The sequence below is a fragment of the Pleurodeles waltl genome, chromosome 2_2 (genome assembly GCF_031143425.1).
Source record: "Pleurodeles waltl isolate 20211129_DDA chromosome 2_2, aPleWal1.hap1.20221129, whole genome shotgun sequence".
NCBI classification, from domain to species: domain Eukaryota; kingdom Metazoa; phylum Chordata; class Amphibia; order Caudata; family Salamandridae; genus Pleurodeles; species Pleurodeles waltl.
In genome coordinates, this window is record NC_090439.1 from 621,102,885 (window position 1) to 621,124,927 (window position 22,043).

The 22,043-nt window shown below is 44.7% G+C and overlaps 1 protein-coding gene across 4 annotated transcripts in view; it reads right to left on the reverse strand.

Annotated features, from left to right (window-relative positions):
* The window catches only part of RB1CC1 (RB1 inducible coiled-coil 1), a 486,536-nt gene that overhangs the window by 261,916 nt on the left and 202,577 nt on the right, over positions 1-22,043 (reverse strand). For all 4 annotated transcript variants that reach the window (XM_069220165.1, XM_069220164.1, XM_069220163.1 and 1 more), the window contains exon 13: positions 19,347-19,473. In XM_069220165.1, coding sequence (XP_069076266.1) covers positions 19,347-19,473 — 127 coding nt within the window. The remainder of the gene's footprint in view (positions 1-19,346; positions 19,474-22,043) is intronic.

The following is a 22,043-nucleotide window of genomic DNA, read 5'->3' on the forward strand; positions in this document are numbered from 1 at the left end:
TCCCGGGATGAAACACATTGGGCACAAGGCCCCCTCCAGGACCAGTGGAGAAGTCATCCACTCACCCCATCCTTCCCAGGAAGAAGCACACTGGGCACAAGGCCCCCTCCAGAACCAGTGGAATAAGCCATCCACTCACCCCATCCTTCCCAGGATGAAGCACACTGGGCACAAGGCCCCCTCCAGAACCAGTGGAGAAGCCATCCACTTGAGAGACTGTGGCCTTGCACGCCCCAGGACCAAGCAGTGGGCAAACCACCCACTAGAGAGACTGTGGCCTTGCACTCCCCCGGACCAAGCAGTGGGCAAACAACCCAGTAGAGAGGCTGTGGCCTTGCACTCCCCAGGACCAAGCAGTGGGCAAAGCACCCACTTGAGAGACTGTGGCCTTGCACTCCCCTGGACCAAGCAGTGGGCAAAGCACCCACTAGAGAGTCTGTGGCCTTGCACTCCCCAGGACCAAGCCGGTAGGCAAACCACCCACTAGAGATACTGTGCCCTTGCACTCCCCAGGACCAAGCAGTGGGCAAACCACCCACTAGAGAGACTGTGGCCTTGCACTCGCCAAGACAGCGCACAGGGCAGGTAGGCCCCTCCGGGACCAGTAGTGTACCATCTTCCGGATGAGGTCCCCCGTTCCCTGTCCCCCTGAGGTGCCTGTATATTTTCGACCTGATTCCCCTGCAGTGTTCTCTCTGGGTTGTATCAGGAGTGAGGTGGGGCCTTGGCCTATGAGATGTGGCCTTGTGGCCCACGGACATTTGCAAATATGTATATACATTTGTATTTTGATTCACTTATTCATGTTATTTTATTGTATTACACTCACTTTCTTCAAATTATTTTGTCCTTGCATTATTTCTGAGGGGTACGGGTGAATATGTAAGTTCTGTGCTTCTGGTTGTGTGTATGGTGTTAGGGGTGGGGGGTTGTTGCATGTCTGTGTCATTCTCGTTTTCCTGGCCCCTCCCTTCTGTGCTAGGCGGCAGTACTCACAGTGGTCGTCTTCGCCGGCGTTGAGGTTCATAATGCAGGAAGAGGTAGATGAGCATTGGAAATATGTGCAACTCGGGCTCCATGGCATTGTGGTTGTTCCCTGAGTCTCCAGAGGTGTTCTGTTTCCGCTGTGCTTTTGATGTCGTTGGTTCCGTCCCAGAAAAGGTGGCGGGTAGGCCTGTCGTAATAGTGTGGGCGGTACATTGTCTGCCGCCTGGCTGTTGGCGGTTACCGCCGTGGTGCTTGTTGAAACCGCCGTGGCGGTCGGTGTGTTAAAGTAGCTGTCTGTCTGAGCGGTTTCCTCCGTGGGCATAATTCCATGCAGAGTTCTATTAAACCCTGGTACTCAGGTTGTGTGAGTATTTCTCTCACTGGTGCTTTCACCTCATGTTTATTGGGGTATTATGGTTGTGGTATAGGCATTGATCCTACTGGTATTGTGTGGTAGAGGGAGTCTTTGTCCATCTGTAGGAAGTTGGCTCTGTATGTGCTATTTCAAAGTAAGGAATAGCATGCACAGAGTCCAAGGGTTCCCCTTAGAGGTAAAATAGTGGTAAAAATAGATAATACTAATGCTCTATTTTGTGGTAGTGTGGTCGAGCAGTAGGCTTATCCAAGGAGTAGTGTTAAGCATTTGTTGTACATACACATAGACAATAAATGAGGTACACACACTCAGAGACAAATCCAGCCAATAGGTTTTTATATAGAAAAATATCTTTTCTTAGTTTATTTTAAGAACCACAGGTTCAAATTCTACATGTAATATCTCATTCGAAAGGTATTGCAGGTAAGTACTTTAGGAACTTCAAATCATCAAAATTGCATGTATACTTTTCAAGTTATTCACAAATAGCTGTTTTAAAAGTGGACACTTAGTGCAATTTTCACAGTTCCTAGGGGAGGTAAGTATTTGTTAGGTTAACCAGGTAAGTAAGACACTTACAGGGCTTAGTTCTTGGTCCAAGGTAGCCCACCGTTGGGGGTTCAGAGCAACCCCAAAGTCACCACACCAGCAGCTCAGGGCCGGTCAGGTGCAGAGTTCAAAGTGGTGCCCAAAACACATAGGCTAGAATGGAGAGAAGGGGGTGCCCCGGTTCCGGTCTGCTTGCAGGTAAGTACCCGCGTCTTCGGAGGGCAGACCAGGGGAGTTTTGTAGGGCACCGGGGGGGACACAAGTCCACACAGAAATTTCACCCTCAGCGGCGCGGGGGCGGCCGGGTGCAGTGTAGAAACAAGCGTCGGGTTTTCAATGTTAGTCTATGAGAGATCTCGGGATCTCTTCAGCGCTGCAGGCAGGCAAGGGGGGGATTCCTCGGGGAAACCTCCACTTGGGCAAGGGAGAGGGACTCCTGGGGGTCACTTCTCCAGTGAAAGTCCGGTCCTTCAGGTCCTGGGGGCTGCGGGTGCAGGGTCTCTCCCAGGCGTCGGGACTTGGGATTCCAAGAGTCGCGGTCAGGGGAAGCCTCGGGATTCCCTCTGCAGGCGGCGCTGTGGGGGCTCAGGGGGGACAGGTTTTGGTACTCACAGTATCAGAGTAGTCCTGGGGTCCCTCCTGAGGTGTTGGATCGCCACCAGCCGAGTCGGGGTCGCCGGGTGCAGTGTTGCAAGTCTCACGCTTCTTGCGGGGAGCTTGCAGGGTTCTTTAAAGCTGCTGGAAACAAAGTTGCAGCTTTTCTTGGAGCAGGTCCGCTGTCCTCGGGAGTTTCTTGTCTTTTCGAAGCAGGGGCAGTCCTCAGAGGATGTCGAGGTCGCTGGTCCCTTCGGAAGGCGTCGCTGGAGCAGGATCTTTGGAAGGCAGGAGACAGGCCGGTGAGTTTCTGGAGCCAAGGCAGTTGTCGTCTTCTGGTCTTCCGCTGCAGGGGTTTTCAGCTGGGCAGTCCTTCTTCTTGTTGCAGGAATCTAATTTTCTAGGGTTCAGGGTAGCCCTTAAATACTAAATTTAAGGGTGTGTTTAGGTCTGGGGGGTTAGTAGCCAATGGCTACTAGCCCTGAGGGTGGGTACACCCTCTTTGTGCCTCCTCCCAAGGGGAGGGGGTCACAATCCTAACCCTATTGGGGGAATCCTCCATCTGCAAGATGGAGGATTTCTAAAAGTTAGAGTCACTTCAGCTCAGGACACCTTAGGGGCTGTCCTGACTGGCCAGTGACTCCTCCTTGTTGTTCTCATTATTTTCTCCGGCCTTGCCGCCAAAAGTGGGGCCTGGCCGGAGGGGGCGGGCAACTCCACTAGCTGGAGTGTCCTGCTGGGTTGGCACAAAGGAGGTGAGCCTTTGAGGCTCACCGCCAGGTGTGACAATTCCTGCCTGGGAGAGGTGTTAGCATCTCCACCCAGTGCAGGCTTTGTTACTGGCCTCAGAGTGACAAAGGCACTCTCCCCATGGGGCCAGCAACATGTCTCGGTTTGTGGCAGGCTGCTAAAACTAGTCAGCCTACACAGATAGTCGGTTAAGTTTCAGGGGGCACCTCTAAGGTGCCCTCTGTGGTGTATTTTACAATAAAATGTACACTGGCATCAGTGTGCATTTATTGTGCTGAGAAGTTTGATACCAAACTTCCCAGTTTTCAGTGTAGCCATTATGGTGCTGTGGAGTTCGTGTTTGACAGACTCCCAGACCATATACTCTTATGGCTACCCTGCACTTACAATGTCTAAGGTTTTGTTTAGACACTGTAGGGGCACAGTGCTCATGCACTGGTACCCTCACCTATGGTATAGTGCACCCTGCCTTAGGGCTGTAAGGCCTGCTAGAGGGGTGTCTTACCTATACTGCATAGGCAGTGAGAGGCTGGCATGGCACCCTGAGGGGAGTGCCATGTCGACTTACTCATTTTGTTCTCACTAGCACACACAGGCTTGTAAGCAGTGTGTCTGTGCTGAGTGAGGGGTCTCTAGGGTGGCATAAGACATGCTGCAGCCCTTAGAGACCTTCCTTGGCATCAGGGCCCTTGGTACTAGAAGTACCAGTTACAAGGGACTTATCTGAATGCCAGGGTGTGCCAATTGTGGATACAATGGTACATTTTAGGTGAAGGAACACTGGTGCTGGGGCCTGGTTAGCAGGGTCCCAGCACACTTCTCAGTCAAGTCAGCATCAGTATCAGGCAAAAAGTGGGGGGTAACTGCAACAGGGAGCCATTTCTTTACACCATCCAACATGTTTGTGATACAGCGCCAGGGCCTGTTCCAATGTCCAATCTACTGTGTAATCCTATCTTAATTTTCAGGAACAAGGACTAAGAAAGATGGAATAATCACATCTAGTGGAAGTTTATGGACAAATTCTGGTGGCCAATCTTCTTCTGCCAATAGGATGTCATAAAATCAAGTTAGTTTCTCTCAAAATAAAAAAAACTTTAATTGTGTGCTCTATGTCTCCACAATTAGTTTTTTCACTTTGCAAACTATCTGGAGGGGAGTCTTGCATGTCCGCAGTTTTGAGTTCTAAAAAGTTCTTAGTAGCTGTCACATCCAGAAGCTCTTAAAGATTCAGAAAAACTACTGTGACCTCTGCCACACTTTCTAGCAGTCAGTGCCCACATCCTGTTCGTCAGTAAAGTTCTCATTATGTGTGGCATTTCTAGCCGATATAACTGCCGTTTTTTCTTTTTAAATTGTGATTTTTGTTGGGGAGGTTTCTCTTCCTTTTTATGGGCGAGCACAAAGTGCTCCGTCCATTCTGTAATCTCTCTTTGGGCTTAAAACCACGCCCATGCCACGTCAGTCACTTACATTGGTTCGTGGGCTTGCCTTTTAAAATCCGCTTGCTTTCATTTGTGAAAGGCATGCATACCTCATGCCTTTTCAGGTGTTTAGCCCTCCTACACAGCACCGGTAAAGTACCAAAAACATACGAGGCTCGGTGTTTTCAGCCTGGAGTCTGGACTACTTTATGTGTTTATTTTCCACGCAGCGCAATCGCGCTGCATTTTACATAGCGCGATGATGCTTCGTTTTTTTTTTTTGCCTTACAACGCTAATAGCTCTAATACGAACAAATGCGAGACCCGTTGCATTGAAAATGCTTGTTTAAGTTCAGGTGAGCGTTTTGAAACTTTTCTTGGTTTCACATACTTGTTTTATTGTTCGGAACGCCCGCCTCTCTTACTGCGTTTATCCTGTGAGTCCTGAAAGGAACAACATTGGCTTGTTTCAATATATTGGTATCTGTCGGGAGTTTTTAAACTAACCCTATTTCTCAAATTTCTCCGAACGCGGACATTCTCCTCTATGTTTTAGATTATCTTTATTTTGTTTTTGTTTATACCTATGTTTTTTAGAACCCTCGGCTGCTTGCTTGGTAGAATCCTTATTGTATTTATCTTGTAATTGTTGTTTACCTGGTCTGGCTCCCAGACTATCCCTACCTATACTGCTAAAAAGTCTCAACGATAATCTTTGGCAGCTCACACTCTTAATCTTCTACAGGGAAATCAAAGAGCCACTGACGTACTGCCAATGCTACTGCTTCCCCTTTAAGTTTACTTAATATTATCGAGGATACAGTGGAAAAGTTACCCGTTAATTGCATCCCTGGATCTGAGGCCAGCACAGCCCCATATTCATCCTGAATTTGTTTTAACACTTCAGGAAGATTCACGTTACAAACTGCATTAATCGTCTATATATTTCAACTAAACTAGTACATAGGTGGTCTGCTACCGCCATTGTACCTATATTAGGCTACATGGGTACAGTGCAGTGTATAGGTACCCAAGAGTAAATAAATTCTGTTCTGTATGCATTGTGAGCCTCAACGACAAATGTAACTTCTCCTCCCTCTTCTCTAAGGCAATTATTTCTTAAATGTGTTGTGAGGGGGAGTCTCATATTTGCTGCAATTACGACCCTGTTTTGAGCCGCCATTTTTTAAAAATGGAATTGAATTGTTCAGAGATAGAAAGATAGAAACTCCAATTGGGGAGTTCCTTTTAATGGTTCAAGCTTGAACAACCTACAGCATCCCATAGGTACCACCTATCTAGCTGAGGAAGATATTCTCTAATACGATGGGCATCCCCATATAAGGTAATTAGGGTGCCTTTTGCACATAAAGAGACAGAGATACTTGGGAGATCCGCTAAGTCAGTGCCCAACAAAAACTGGTGGCGCCATGTCACAGGACTCCCGCTGTAGTAACGTGACAACTGGATTTTGGGCAGCAGCACCACCGAGCATGGGGGATTTATCTGGCTAGCTAGCAGCCTATGACATGACACTCTAAGGCTCCGCAGGGAGGTCATGATAGAACAAATCCCACTCCTTTCTCTCAGTTATACATGCCTCAACCGCCCCCCCCCCCCCCACCCATCCCCAAGGATTTTCCTTCGTCAAAGCACAGTATATCTTGATACAAGGTATGACACACCATAAAGTGTTGCTTTTGGTTACTGCCTTGTCCTTTTCAGCTTCAGCAAAGCTAACTGCTAGTCATAGACTGTCTTGGCATGTTGAGGGAACGTTGCATGACACTTCCCACAGGGGGGTTAGCCTGTGCATAAGTTAATGTGCCTTGAATGGAAGGAAGAAAAAAGAAAGGGTAACTGACTGGTCCATTCGAACTTCAGAAAATAAATTGAAATAGAAGAATGAGCTTTAAGTTCATCAAACTTGAGAGCATAACAAATATCCATCCGTTTTCTCTTTTGAGAATAAGAAAGCCAACCAGACAAGCGTGCATTGATTGAATGGAGATGCCATGAAGAAAGACAAAACTAAGTTCAATTCTCACTGTAGAACAATAAAGAGAGTGGGAGAGAACAAGTAAAGAAAACCTTTCAGAAAACAGGGCAGAAGTGGTGCTTTAAACTGGGAAGGTGGCAAGAATGACACACAAATGGAGGCAGAGTTGCCAGGTAGCTTTTAACTGTAGCTGCCACTAGACCTTGTTGAGGAAGGAGACTGCAAAGCTCAAGCCGTCAGACAGGTGAGATGTAAACTCAAACCACCGTACAAATCTGCTCTGGTGGCCTGCATAGATTGATTGGGTAGCAGGCTTCACAGTTTCCAAGATGACATCAGGGAGGCAAACGTATTTTTGCTGCCACTGCTCAATCTCCATGCATGAAGCCGAAATGTCTGGTGACTGATTGGAGGACCATAAGCATCCTACTGCAAAAGCAGATCTGCTCTCAGCAACAGCGGAAGAGGAAGCTAATGGCCCCAGTGCCAACAGACTGGCAAATCAAGATTCTCCTCTCCCAGGCTGGAGCAACTGTGATCAGCTGTATTAAATTCTCCATACTTTCTACAGAAATATGGATAAAAGCAGGATTGCATAAAATGTGTATAGTAACCACCAGGGAACCATCCAGGAAAACATTGTAAAGCACAACACAGAACACACTGGGCTGTGGATAAGACATGTACAAATGGAAATCCCAATCAGGAGAAGCTTGCCTCTGTCACTTCAGGTGAAGCTCACACATGTGGTCCTCCAGAAAGAGTTGACTGAGGGCACCTGCTCTTACACTGTTGAAGCCTGGAAGAGGAGTGCCTTCCAGAAAGACTCTCCATTGCTGTGCTCTTGTCCACAAGTGAATTGCCTCCTAACAGAGGGTCTACAACTCCACATTGCCTTGTTTCTTGGTTTAATGGACAATGGTGGTGTTTTAAGAAAGACCACTGGCAGCTCAAACGTGTTTAAGTGCAGGTGCCACTCTGACACAGACATAATGTCCTGTGCTACACGTCCCTCAGATGGGCACCCCAAACCAGTGATGAAGCATCTATGAACATGGTAGCCTAATAGGTTAGGGATGACGATCAACCAGTATAGATCCTGCACTTGCAAGGTCCCCAACTGAGCAAAGAGATTTCTTTTGTGTGTTGAGGAAACTGCCTCCTCGGGGACCAAAGGAGGGCTTTCATCAGCATCCTAGTGTGAAGCACCAACAGGACTCACAAGAACATGAGGTAGAGCAAGCACAAGACCTGAAGGACTGGGATTCAAGCTTCAGTAAGACACATCTGAGTCATCGCCTTTGAGTGAGGTGAAAGGTCGGGACAATGATGGTAAAATTCATATTGAAATAAGTCATTGTCCATTGGTACTATGCCAGCAACGGGGGCTCTCCCTTTGATTGCCAATCATTCAGATACAAGAATACACTGACTATAAACCATCAAAGACAAGCAGTCATGACTGCCAGTAACTTCATGTAGCTGACATCAGTCGACAAAGGATGAATGAGTAAGACTTACATTGGACCTGCTGGGTCATGGAGGACTTGCTGCTGAAGGTGCTGCAGCACCATTGATACTTTTGACTATTTCACAAGAGTCAGCGTGGGACTCAAGTAAGGCCAACCAGGGAGCGTTCCCTAGGTGCACCCACCAGTGAATGGGGACTAACCTGAACCACATTGTAAGGAAGAGGGTCGGACAGGGATTTGCTAAAGGAAAACTAAAGCCCTGACCTCAAGGGGGTTGTGTTATTGCTTACGACTGTCACTATCTCTTTGAATGTGTACAGTTAGAAATAAAACACTTTTTTCATACAAAACAAGTATTTGACTCAAAACTGATTTATTCTTATTGCAGAGTGCACTTTGAGTTATGTATCTACAATCCAAACCCCTCCCCAGTCAGTGGCAGTCAAGTGCAGAAGGTGTACTTGGCTTAGTTGCTCAGGATCCATAGTAGGTCAGACCCCCAGGACATCAGGAGTAAAGGGCCTCAACAACCATGGTTGGACCCATTAGCCACTCTGTAAGGAAATGGCTCCCTGTTGCAGTTACCCACCACTTTTTGCCTGATACTGATGCTGACTTGACTGAGAAGTGTGCTGGGACCCTGCTAACCAGGCACCAGCACCAGTGTTCTTTCACCTAAGATGTACCATTGTCTCCACAATTGGCACAACCCTGGCACCCATGTAAGTCCCTTGTAACTGGTACCCCCGGTACCAAGGGCCCTGATGCCAGGGAAGGTCTCTAAGGGCTGCAGCATGTCTTATGCCACCCTAGGGACCCCTCACTCAGCACAGACACACTGCTTGCCAGATTGTGTGTGCTAGTGAGGAGAAAATGACAAAGTCGACATGGCACTCCCCTCAGGGTGCCATGCCAACCTCACACTGCCTCTGGCATAGGTAAGTCACCCCTCTAGCAGGCCTTACAGCCCTAAGGCAGGGTGCACTATACCACAGGTGAGGGCATAGGTGCATGAGAACTATGCCCCTACAGTGTCTAAGCAATCCTTAGACATTGTAAGTGCAGGGTAGCCATAAGAGTACATGGTCTGGGGGTCTGTCAAAAACGAACTCCACAGCTCCATAATGGCTACAATGAATACTGGGAAGTTTGGTATCAAACCTTTCAGAATAATAAACCCACACTGATGCCAGTGTTGGATTTATTAAAAAATGCACACAGAGGGCATCTTAGAGATGCCCCCTGTATTTTACCCAATTGTTCAGTGCAGGACTGACTGGTCTGTGCCAGCCTGCTGCTGAGAGACGAGTTTCTGACCCCATGTGGTGAGGGCCTTTGTGCTCTCTGAGGACAGAAACAAAAGCCTGCTCTGGGTGTAGATGCTTCACACCTCCCCCCTGTAGGAACTGTAACACCTAGCAGTGAGCTTCAAAGGCCCAGGCATCGTGTTACAATGCCCCAGGGCACTCCAGCTAGTGGAGATGCCCGCCCCCTGGACACAGCCCCCACTTTTGGCGGCAAGTCCAGGAGAGATAATGAGAAAAACAAGGAGGAGTCACTGGCCGGTCAGGACAGCCCCTAAGGTGTCCTGAGCTGAGGTAACTCTGACTTTTAGAAATCCTCCATCTTGCAGATGGAGGATTCCCCCAATAGGATTAGGGATGTGCCCCCCTCCCCTCAGGGAGGAGGCACAAAGAGGGTGTAGCCACCCTCAGGGCTAGTAGCCATTGGCTACTGCCCTCCCAGACCTAAACACACCCCTAAATTCTGTATTTAGGGGCTCCCCAGAACCTAGGAACTCAGATTCCTGCAACCTAAGAAGAAGAGGACTGCTAAGCTGAAAAACCCTGCAGAGAAGACGGAGACACCCACTGCTTTGGCCCCAGCTCTACCGGCCTGTCTCCCCCTTCTAAAGACACTGCTCCAGCGACGCTCTCCCCAGGGACCAGCAACCTCTGAATCCTCAGAGGACTGCCCTGCTCTAGAAGGACCAAGAACTCCTGAGGACAGCGGCTCTGTTCACCCGAGACTGCAACTTTGTTACAAAGGAGCAACTTTAAAACAACTTGCGTTGCCTGCCGGAAGCGTGAGACTTGCTACTCTGCACCCGACGCCCCCGGCTCGACTTGTGGAGAACAAACACTTCAGGGAGGACTCCCCGGCGACTTCGAGACCGTGAGTAGCCAGAGATGCCCCCCCCCCTGAGCTCCCACAGCGACGCCTGCAGAGGGAATCCCGAGGCTCCCCCTGACCGCGACTGCCTGCTCCTCAGATCCCGATGCCTGGTAAAGACTCTGCACCCGCAGCCCCCAGGACCTGAAGGATCCGAACTCCAGTGCAGGAGTGACCCCCAGGTGGCCCTCTCCCTTGCCCAGGTGGTGGCTACCCCGAGGAGCCCCCCCCTCCCTGCATCGCTGAAGAGACCCCTTGGTCTCCCATTGATTTCAATCACAAACCCGACGCGTGTTTGCACACTGCACCCGGCCGCCCCCGTGCTGCTGAGGGTGTACTTTCTGTGTTAACTGGTGTGTCCCCCGGTGCCCTACAAAACCCCCCTGGTCTGCCCTCCGAAGACGCGGGTACTTACCTGCTGGCAGACTGAAACCGGGGCACCCCCTTCTCCATTGAAGCCTATGCGTTTTGGGCACCACTTTGACCTCTGCACCTGACTGGCCCTGAGCTGCTGATGTGGTAACTTTGGGGTTGCTCTGAACCCCCAACGGTGGCCTACCTTGGACCCAAACTTGAACCCCGTAGGTGGTTTACTTACCTGCAAAAACTAACAAACTCTTACTCCCCCCCAGGAACTGTTGAAAATTGCACTGTCTAGTTTTAAAATAGCTATATGTGATTTATGTGAAAAGTGTATATACTATTTTGATTATTCAAAGTTCCTAAAGTACCTACCTGCAATACCTTTCATTTGAAGTATTACATGTAAAATTTGAACCTGTGGTTCTTAAAATAAACTAAGTAAAGATAGTTTTCTATACAAAAACCTCTTGGCCAGGAATTGTCTTTGAGTGTGTGTTCCTCATTTATTGCCTGTGTGTGTACAACAAATGCTTAACACTACTCCTTTGATAAGCCTACTGCTCGACCACACTACCACAAAATAGAGCATTAGTATTATCTCTTTTTGTCACTATCTTACCTCTAAGGAGAACCCTTGGACTCTGTGCATACTATTCCTTACTTTGAAATAGTGCATACAGAGCCAACTTCCTACACACTCCATGACATGTGCCACTCTGAAAGGGTTCTGATGGGAACCAATAAGTGAAGGAAGTACATACGCCTCTCTCTATCTTGCAGAGGGATAACTACATGGTGCTCTTGATCAGCAAGGCAAGGCCTTCCGCCATTAGGATCGTCTCTTTTTTGGTTTGCATCTGAGTCCTGGAGCCAGTGGTATGGCAAGAATCATGTCAATGACAGGGTGGACGAAAATCTTCTTTTGCTCTCATCCAGCACATCAGCCAGCTTCTTCAAGAGAGAACCCTAGGAGACGTCCACTCTTGGCATGGATTCTGGCGTCAGCCTCTATTCCAGTGGGGTGGTATTCAATGTTGATTTCAGCTAACAAATGTATTTTTCTGCAGCTTATTTCCTTCTTGGGTGTGTTGTCGATGTCGAGCTATTAATACAAGAGGAGGGACTGGGAGATTGATGGTCCAGTGTACAGTCTCCCGAGACTTACTATAAGATAGAAAGGTACACTGTTCCAAAAAAGATATTTAGTGTGATATGAATGCAGGGTCGAATTCAGTCAGTGATATCAGGAGAGCCCTCAAGCACCCAATAGGATGACAAGCTTCATCACTGGGCTAGCTCCTTGTCAGACCGGTGCTGCAATGTCTGGCGGACCACCTCTAGAATCGGGATGATGCTAAACCGTAGGTAGTTTGCCAAAATAAGGTCTGAAATGGATACTGACTACGACAAGATATGAGTGGATATATATATAGGAGAGATTGGGAGAGTTAAAATTAGCTCTGAGCCTTAAACATCACTTTAATGAATCAGGGAAAGGTTCAGGCCAAGTTAAAAAATCATAAGGAGTGAATGCGGGGATAATGTCCCGCTACACTCTACAAAGGGGAAGAAAAGTTAGTGTACCTAATACTGTCAAAATATGGTCAACATGTTTTGCGTCTCGATGGACAAAGAATGATCCCATGACGCTTCATCAGGACCGCAACTACAACTTCTCCTATTCAAAAAATGCAACAAAAAGTGCTAGAATGTCACTTACAGAATGAAGACAAGTTGTCAACGTCAGTTGGTCAATCAGTCGCCCTTCCCATAGTCGAGAATGAGCTTCCTAGGAACGTGCAAGCCTCAACCAAAGGAGAATTATTTATTCTTTCCTCAGTAATACTGGGAACCTGCCCTCAGCCGCGCGCCTGTAGACGTTGAGCTAGCCTTCTTGACTTCTCATTGAAAAGGAGGAGGCAGAGCAGCGGGCCAATCTTGGATTTCCTTGGGTGGGACCTTTCTAGCTGCTGATGCGACCTGTGATGGAGGCACTTGATCCAAAGGCATTTCATGGTTCAGCTGCAGATTTTATGGTTATCTTCCTTGGTAGCAGTGTTCTGCCTCGGCCATTAGGTGTTTGTGAGTTGGAGACTGATCTTTAAGTGTGCATTACCCAGGCCGTATAGACGTTGTCTTCGACCTGAGATCAGTACACATTGTACCACCTGCTCAACAAATTCAATCAATTCCTTGACATTAGAGCCACTGGAGAAGCGTGTCTCAATCTCTTTCTGTTCATAGTATGCCTGGATGCAAAACGACCAGGATTTCCACTTGTGTGCTTGACATTTCTTTGTTTACATGTCTTTGCATTTTGTAGTTTGTACACTTTCTCTCCAACCAATAACTGTGAGCCTTGTACAGTGGAAGGTAAGATAGCAGTCATAGTATGTTTCAATGTGCTCTGTAAAGAGGCAGAGATTAAAGATCAAGAGTATTAAGTGTAACACCTTTGACAGAAATGGAATTGAGTGTGTTCCATAATTATGGGCCTCATTTAGTTGTAGGCGGAGGGAATAATTACGATACCCATAGGATAGAATGGGATCATAAACCGGCAGACGGGATATCCGTCATGTTTGTGACAGAGTATTCCCCTCCGCCAACTTCTAAATCAGGACCTCTCTGTCCTATGTGCATTCTCGAGAATCCCTCAATGAATTCCTATTCAACAAGCCGCTTAATGCCACATAATTTTTAAGTGCTTTGAGTGTTATGTTTTGGTTACAAGGTCATGTTGGTATGAAAGGGAACCTCTGTCACCAAAAAACTGCTATCCTCTACATTACCTAAGGTGAGAGCTTCTCGACTTGAAAAGTCACAGAATAAAACATGAATACGTGTGTCGACTTAAGAGCAGGGTCACAGAGTGTCCAAGCCTGATTGTGGAAGAAAGTAATCGGAAGTGGAGCCAATGTGCTGTTGCATTGTGGACCTAGGGAGGAGTAATAAGAGATTTTGTGACAAACTTCTTTGAAGAAAAACGTTTTGCAAACGTCCTGGCCCAACACGAGATGGCAGGAGTATACAAAGCATGTTTATATACAGTCACTCTTGCAACAAACACACACTAAAAATGTTTAACAACCATACAATAGATTTCGGTCTACACCATTATAATGCAAGCATAACACAAAAATGTAATACTAAGAGGAAAAGGAATACTGCAAACATTTTTAAGAAAACAGGAACAAATAACAATGAGATTAAAGACTAGGGGATATCCTCTTAGTAAGACTAAGCCCCAAAATCGAGAGAAACTGCTCCATAGTACATACTCAAAACAATCTACTGATGTAATGTATAGAAATACATGAGATTTGAAAGATCTTCAGAAGGCACTGGCAATCTTTGAAAACTGATCCAGGTATAGGGAAGCACATACCATAAATTGCTCTTTGTATAAAAACGTTCAAGATTACGTTAAGATGATCTAGTTTCCTGTCATTTATGTAAGCCACACCTTAAAAGGAACATTTTAAATGCAGGGTTTTGAAACATGTGAAATGCAAGGCTTGTAAAAATAGGAATAAGTGTAAAACCTATATTTCTCCCTTTTCATCGAAACCTGTAAAAATCTAGAAAGTAAAAACATGAAAACAAGCATTTGCAAAACAAACAGTAATGGCTGCTGGCCTTTTAGTTTGGTAAATTTTTGGAAAACTTTATCATGTGGGAAACTGCAGAATCTTCTTCAACTTAAAAAGATTAGTTAAACATAACCTTTTTCCCCCGCAAAAAAACACATTTTGCCACAATATTTCCTACTTTGTGCATGGACAAGCTCTTTGTGAAAGAGCAGGATGGATGTTGTCACTCCCAGTAAAGTTAGCCAGTGGCTGAAGTGGGCTGACCAACTGCCCCATACTGTATGCTGTAGAAGGACTAAGAAAATGTGAATGGCACAATAACAGACCAGTGGAAAAAGAAGACTTGCGGAAAACCCCTATATGTAAGTATATTACACACACTTTTAGTAAAAAAAAAAAAAAATACTTTTGACTAACACGAGACCAAAAAAATTAATTGCAAATCGACCTTGCTGTTTATATATTCACATACCCATGCATTAGAAATTATATGGGTAGTACTATTTTCCTGCATATAAGCGTATATAGGAACAGCTGAGAGCATTATGTACCATGGACATTAACTATCCTGTGGTGAGACTTCGACAAGGCACTCTGCAGTTTCACCCCCAAACCTTTCGTCTTCGCCCCTCCTGTTTTCTGAATTCATTTTTGTTGCTAACTGGTGCTAAGGTGCTTGCACTCTTCCTATCTACACATGGTAAAAATGACCTACACCTGATTGGCACACTTAACTTACTAATAAGTCCCTAGTAAAGTGGTACATGTATTCAGGACCTGCAAATTAAATACTAGGAGTGGGTCTGCAGCACTCACTGTGCCGCCCACTAAAGTAGCACTTTAAAACAAGTCTCACGCCTGCCATTGCATCCTGTAGTGCAATTTTAAACTGCCAATTCGACCAAGCAAAATAAACTTTTTTGCCAGGCATAAACCTTCCTTTTTATTACATATAAATCACCCTGGAGGTTAGCCCTAAAGCCCATAGGGCAAGACGTATTCAAGGTGCAGTGTATTGAAAAAGTAGGACATATACTTTTGAGTTTTACATGTCCTAGTGGTAAAAACTCTTAAATGTGTTTTTCACTACTGGAAGGCCTATCTTTACGACTATATAACATTGGGTTACCTGATTACATTTCATAGGTGCCAACTTCTGATTGAGAGTAGGTAGAAATTTCATGTTTGAACTCAAATTAAATTTAAAATCTTATTTAATGTTAAAGCCAGAATTTAAGCCACAATTCAGAAAATGCTACATTGAGAAAGAAGGTATTTTCTTGCCCAATCCATTTGGCGCCTGTTGCTGGCATCCTGGGTCACATGACTGTGAATTGATCTGCTGCTGAGGTTTGTGTATTCCTGTCAAACAGTAAGAAAAGTGGGGCTGGGTGTAGGCAGGATTGGTCATCTCGTCTGGATGGCTGGGTCGGAGCTGTTCACTCCACCAGCGCACACAAAGAAACCTGACACCAGCCTTTTGTCACCCCAGACTTCTTGGAGCCTTGGCTGTCAAATGGAAAAATCTTCCAGAGCCAGATGTGGGGTTAGCCCAGGATGTCCCTCTACTTCAAAGGCTGGCACCAGGTATACATATGTAACCCTGACAACAACTCCTTAGTATACTTCTAGACATGTGGCAGATTCAGAAGGACTGTAAACCCTCAGAAGACTGCCCTGCTGCTACCAGAGGACTGACCTGTTGCTTACAGCAGAACTGGACCATCTTCTGAATTAAGGCATCCTGTGTGAGCAACAGGGAGAAAACAAGTTCCTTAGACCTTAAACCCTGCACCTGGACTCTGCTGGAGTGAGTCCTGACCCCCTTAAGTGGTCTCTCCCCAGGTCCTAGACCCTTGGAAGTGGTGTAGGTGGTACTCCTCCAAGAACATGGGACTTAGAAAAATGTTAGCCAAAAAGTGGCCTGAGAACCAAGAGAAGAACAGGACATGTGCTAGCCGATCTGCCCAATGTGCATCGCCGGTTGGCCTGACTTTGCAGTAGTTCCCGATACGTACGTACGCAAATCCTGTCGCGCAGGGAGGTATGTAACCTTGTGGATCACTCGTTAACTACAGCCTGCAGCTTCGTCCTGCTGGAGATTTTCAAATTCCAAAAAAATGACTACGTCAGAAATCTTCAATTCGACTTCATCCAGCTGCACCTTGACAACAATGCCTCCTCCTCGGACACTGCCGGCTGCCATGCCCCACTAAACTTTTACCTTCTCAGGAACTTTGCTTCAAAGTTTCTCCTAAGTCCAAAGGAAAGCCGAGGCTGGGCTCAATCCACCTTGTGCATCCGAACCATGCTCCATCATGGTCGACCTTAACTTTTGACTCTGCCCTAGTCTTGCGTGAACAGATACCGAAGTTGCCGCTTTGATCGTTTAAGCGATAGTTTGCACGGAAAACTCTAAACTGGTTCTGCTGATTAGCTTTGGTGTCATTTTATTCATTCCAATTTTCTCTACTTTTCTAAATTGGTTTGAGATTTTTCTCTGGGTTTTCTCTTTATCATTGTTTTTGTGCTGTATAAATATCTTACACAGTGCCTCTAAGTTAAGCCTGGTTTTGTGCCAAGCTACTAGAGAGTTAAGCAGAAGCTTAATGTAAAGACTTTTATAGTTCACCCTGACAGAGCTTGAGGTTGTTGCTTGAGTAGGGTTTTCACTACCCCACCCCTCCGATTAATACCAGATTTCTTAGAGAGACATTTTAAACAATCATTTCATACAGGAAATGCAAGTAAATTGAAGCAATATGTGACCAGATATACTTCCAAGAGGCTGTGACAGAGTTTTGTCTCAGATGCTTGGAATCTAAATATATTCTCAAGCAGAACTCTTTAGAACCATATGTGCCAAACAAGAATGAAGAGATGCTGATACATATCTGTGAACCTGATTTGAAATGACACTGACTGACTCGACCCACTGCAATTTAAATTTTAATACATTTGAGTTTTCCATGTGATTCAGGTAACTTCATGTTTAAAACAGGACAAATGAATTGTGGCATATGTTTACACAACACCAATATGGGGACTATGGTAGCCAAGACAATCAGCAGTCTATTTTTTTTGCCATTAACATTAAAGAACGACTAGATTACTTAATTTACAACGTTAACTTTAATACCGTGGGAAGGATTCATTAGGGCATGCTGGCATTGAGGACTGGCCTTCAAGGGTGCGCTTGTCACGTGTGTCGATTTATGGTTAGATGGCAGTACAATTGTTGTGAAAGTGGTTGTGGTTTGGTAGAACGCTATGGAAGTTATGCATCTAATTCTGAGGAAAGCTGTTGAAATGGAGATCAGAGTGCAGGTTCTCTGGAGCCTGTAACATCGGGGTACCCTTAATATTAATCTTCTAATAGTCCTTCTAATGACGGTCATAACTGGCATGGTAGTAAGTACTGGTGGTTTTGCTCATCTTTCAGACATGGAAGGTGGGTCTTGTCATTGTCTGTATTACCATGATTATCTGTACCTACAACCCCATTATCACCATATTCTCCCTCACCCATCAGATACTGATTTTACCCAGCACTATATTGGGCTTGCTGCCATACCAAAGTGACTTTTATCTTGAATGTCATACTTAATCTGAAAAATGTTAGAAGCAGCGGTGGGTGATACTCAAATTGGAGATTTAGTTGAATAAAGTAATGTCACAGATGAAAGTCAAATAAATATATTTTTTTGGTAATGGAGGTGTCATCAACAGTCTCTTGAATAACTGAGACCTTGTCAAAGATGCAGTTGTTGTAAAAATAATGGTTGTCATCGACAGAGGGTCTGAAGGAATGAACTGCACCAACAGTGAGGCCATGCATGGTTATTGCTGTCACTGTCACTGATGTTGTCATTGTCGGGTGACCATTAATGAAGAGGTTGCTGACAGGAAAAATTCATCAATGAAGATACAAGCACAGATAGCAGAGATGTACTCAACAGCTGAGTAATGGACAATGCTGCAGGCCAGGAAGTTTACACAGCACCTCAAAGTTGTTTGACTGCTTTGTCAAGCTTCCTGTCAGGGATTTTTGAGTCCCTATATGAGTGTTCCTCAGACATAGAGGATAGGTCCTCCGTGGACGTCTCTGCTTTAGACATCCTACGATGAGTCAGCTAATGCTTTTTAGATTAAGTAAAATGATGGGACTTACCTGAGAAGAAGGTGATTCATCAGCACTGGCTTCCTTTGAAGCCAGTTCAAAAGGCAAGGTTTGTGATCATTCAAGGTTTTGCAGAGAATTTTCTGCCAGTCATGCTCTCTTTGGTCTTCTGAAGAGGATCAAAACATTAACTATGCTCAGTGTAGGGGATCTTCAGCATAAAGCCTCTTCTCACAGGAGTTACCAGTAAAAGATAAGGAAATTAATATACAGAAGATAGAGCAGGGCTCTGATAGGATTACCTTTTACAAGACGTGAACATTTTTCAGAGGCATGGTTGTCTCTGGGGGCTGAAAAAAGGGAGTGGTATTCAGGCTGATGAAAGCGGACTGGCTGACGTTTGGGTCTTTCACTCTGAAATGTTTGATTACTAAAGTGAAGCTGTTTATTGAGGGATGCTGTTGCTTGAACAATACTGTGTGACTCCCAGCTCGACAACCGGGAATGATTCAAGCATGTGAGCCTATGAAAGAGATTGTGATAAAGAATGTAAATTTAATTTAACAAATCTTAGATGATTATAGTGAAGTAATGTTTAAGCTCCTCCAAAGTAACCAAAATGAAAACAAGCATTATATTTTTTATACAGGATCCTGAAACATTTCTGAATTAATCTGTCTTAATCCTTTCAAAAGAATGCACTATCACTTCTGCATGCCACTGACGAGAATCCAAAAGAAAAAAAAAGAGAAAAAAAAACAGTATTTTTCTCTAAGGACTGCTTACATAACCCAATATTCACCATTTTCGTTTGCTCCTAATGAAAGCTATTTTGTAAAACTCAGGAGCAGCAAGGCTGGCTGGAACTATAACTGCCACTGCTTTACTTATAAGGCTTGCACTGCTATCCAGCAGCTACTCTTTGATGTGAAATAAAATGAACATACCTTTTGTTCGCTGAGGAGGTCTGTGATGGTCTGTGACATCTCATCCAAACTCTGCGCAGCTTTTACCAAGTTATGTAATGCGAGAACATGCTGGTGTAGAGGTTCAAAGTCACAAAGTAAGGGTAACCTTTTTAAGAAAAAAGAAATTCTTCAAAGCGTGCTATTTAATATCACAATGCAAATAACTTACATACGAAAGGATTCATGTTTCTACGCTACCTCTTAACTGTGCTGTTGTGTTGAATGCTTTACATATAACGCGTGCGGCATTTCACCGGCGAGGTTCGACGAAGGCAGTTACTGCCTGATCGGATGCCGTACGGTGTGTACACCATGTGCTGTCTTATTTTATGAATAAAGGCACATATTTACCATCCGCTTCAAGCCTTCAGTGTTTTTCCCTTATAACGCTACACATATTTTGGCGACGAGTGGACTTACCGCATTTGGAATACAGCACCAGGAGGACACCTCGTTGATTCCCTGGAAAATTAATGAATGGTTCGGGCAATGTTGTGAATGATTCTGAGAATCTAGATGTTGTTGATGGCAATTTTCTTAATGAAACACGCAGCAGAGTTATTGGAAGATTAGACTCTGCACAATTGTCACAAATTAGTGATGACAAAATTTCACTTCATGATGATTGCAAATTATTAAGTAGAAGAAACATCAGGTTGCCAAAACGTTTCAATGATATTATGATGAATTAATATATTTTTGCGGGGTTAAAACGTCAGGCTGGCGAAACGTTGAATGATTATATGATGAATTATCATATTTTGAGTGTTTGGAGCACAGTTGATAGTATTTTACTTTAATAAGACTATATTTGTTTAATATTCTGTTAATGAATAGTTTAGGGTTTCTATTATATATGTAACTATAATTCTCTTACAAGTTATTTTGTTACGTTTTTCATTGGGAGGAAATGTGTTGTGTTGAATGCTTTACATAGAACGCTCACGGTGTTTCACTGGTGAGGTTCGACAAAGGCAGCTATTGCCGGATCGAACGCCGTTCGGTGTGTACACCGTGTGCTGTCTTATTTTATGAATAAAGGCACATATTTACCATCCGCTTCAAGCCTTTCCCTTATAACGCTACAATTTCCCATCAGGTATCTACAAATCCGCGATAGCAATTTTAATGACAATACATTTGAGATATTTATGGTTGATGCCTAAGACGTTATTTTTTATGACACAATTCGACAAAACTGATTTGATTAAATACACATGAATTATCTCAAAGCAGGAATAGAAGAAAGTGATCTATGATCCACCACACAATAGAAAATGAAGACAAACAACAGCTCTGCAAACACAGTTTTAATAATGTTTAAATAGGAAGCCATTGAAAAAGGATCTTTCAAATCTAATCACCTTCAGAGAAAACAAAGACTGATGAAGAGAATGTGCCTGGGGAAAGTGAGAAAAGGCTGACCTGTGGCCACAACAGCAAAATCTGTGGCGAATGACTGGTGCTCCAAAGGGACTGTTAATTACTAACACATAGTGATGGCAGAGGTTAGGGAGACAGGAGGAAGGGCCCAGGAGAAGAACCTTGACGTTTCAACAAGGAAGTATTGAAGGCCAAGGGAGTGGAATTAATCTGTAACAATGTTTGCAAACTAACCCTGATTTAGAATTTGGCCGATGGGTTACTCCATCACATATGTGACAGATATCCTGTCCGCCTTATTCCAAGAGGCATAGGATACAATGCACATGTAATAAGGTGGACAGGATATCCGTAGTATCTGAAACTGATTAAACAGTCTGCCAAACTCTAAATCAGGCCCTCCGTGTCCAAATGGAATAGCTACAACCTACTTTGGTCAAAGGATGCTGACTGAGAAGCAATTACCAAATTTAAACACAGCCATAAAATAATGTTATTTCTCTGGAATCATTGGAGTAGCCTAGCATGAAGCAGTGTTATATTTCAGATGCAAAAGTACCAACTCTTGTTACTTAAACCTAAATGTTAGTAAATTTACATTTAACGCTGATGGGTCACAATCTCCAATGACAATGGGTCTTTTGTAATGACCCAAGGGTCCCTGGACCACAGGTTGGGAATCACTGCTTTATGGTAACTGTTCTGGTGTCACAGTATATGTTGTAAGGCTTAAGAAACATATCAACTGATCCTCCAAGTGTTGCTCTTTCAAATTTCTGGAAAAGAGAGATTTTTCATCTAAACTACAGCAGCAGCTTGTTCTTGAACGAGTGATTTGATTACACTGTAAGAAGCTCTCAGATCTTGAAGACATGCAATAATGCAATAACTACCCAACTAGCTATCAACTGTTTAAAGTAAGGTGGATAAGTACAGCAGCATAGTTCCTGAACAGATGCATGTTCTTGGGTAGGGCTTTGGTTCTGTCTAAATTATAATGCAAGGCGCTCATTACATGTCAGATAAGTAGACATTTCTGTAACATATTTGAAAAGGCCAATAGCAAAATCTTATTAGGAAGGGAGGCCCTGAAGGTTTGTCAATGCAAGCTGAAGTAATGGTAAAAAATGAGGAAACCTTGCAGGACAAGTGACCAAAATTTGAATGGAACCTGGCTGGAACAGTTAAATGACTGCACTGTAGGTACACATGAGGCAGGTAAATACGTTTGATTAATTAATGCCGGTTTATAGACTCTTGACTGAAATCCTGTAGAGAAGCCCAGGCTTGCAC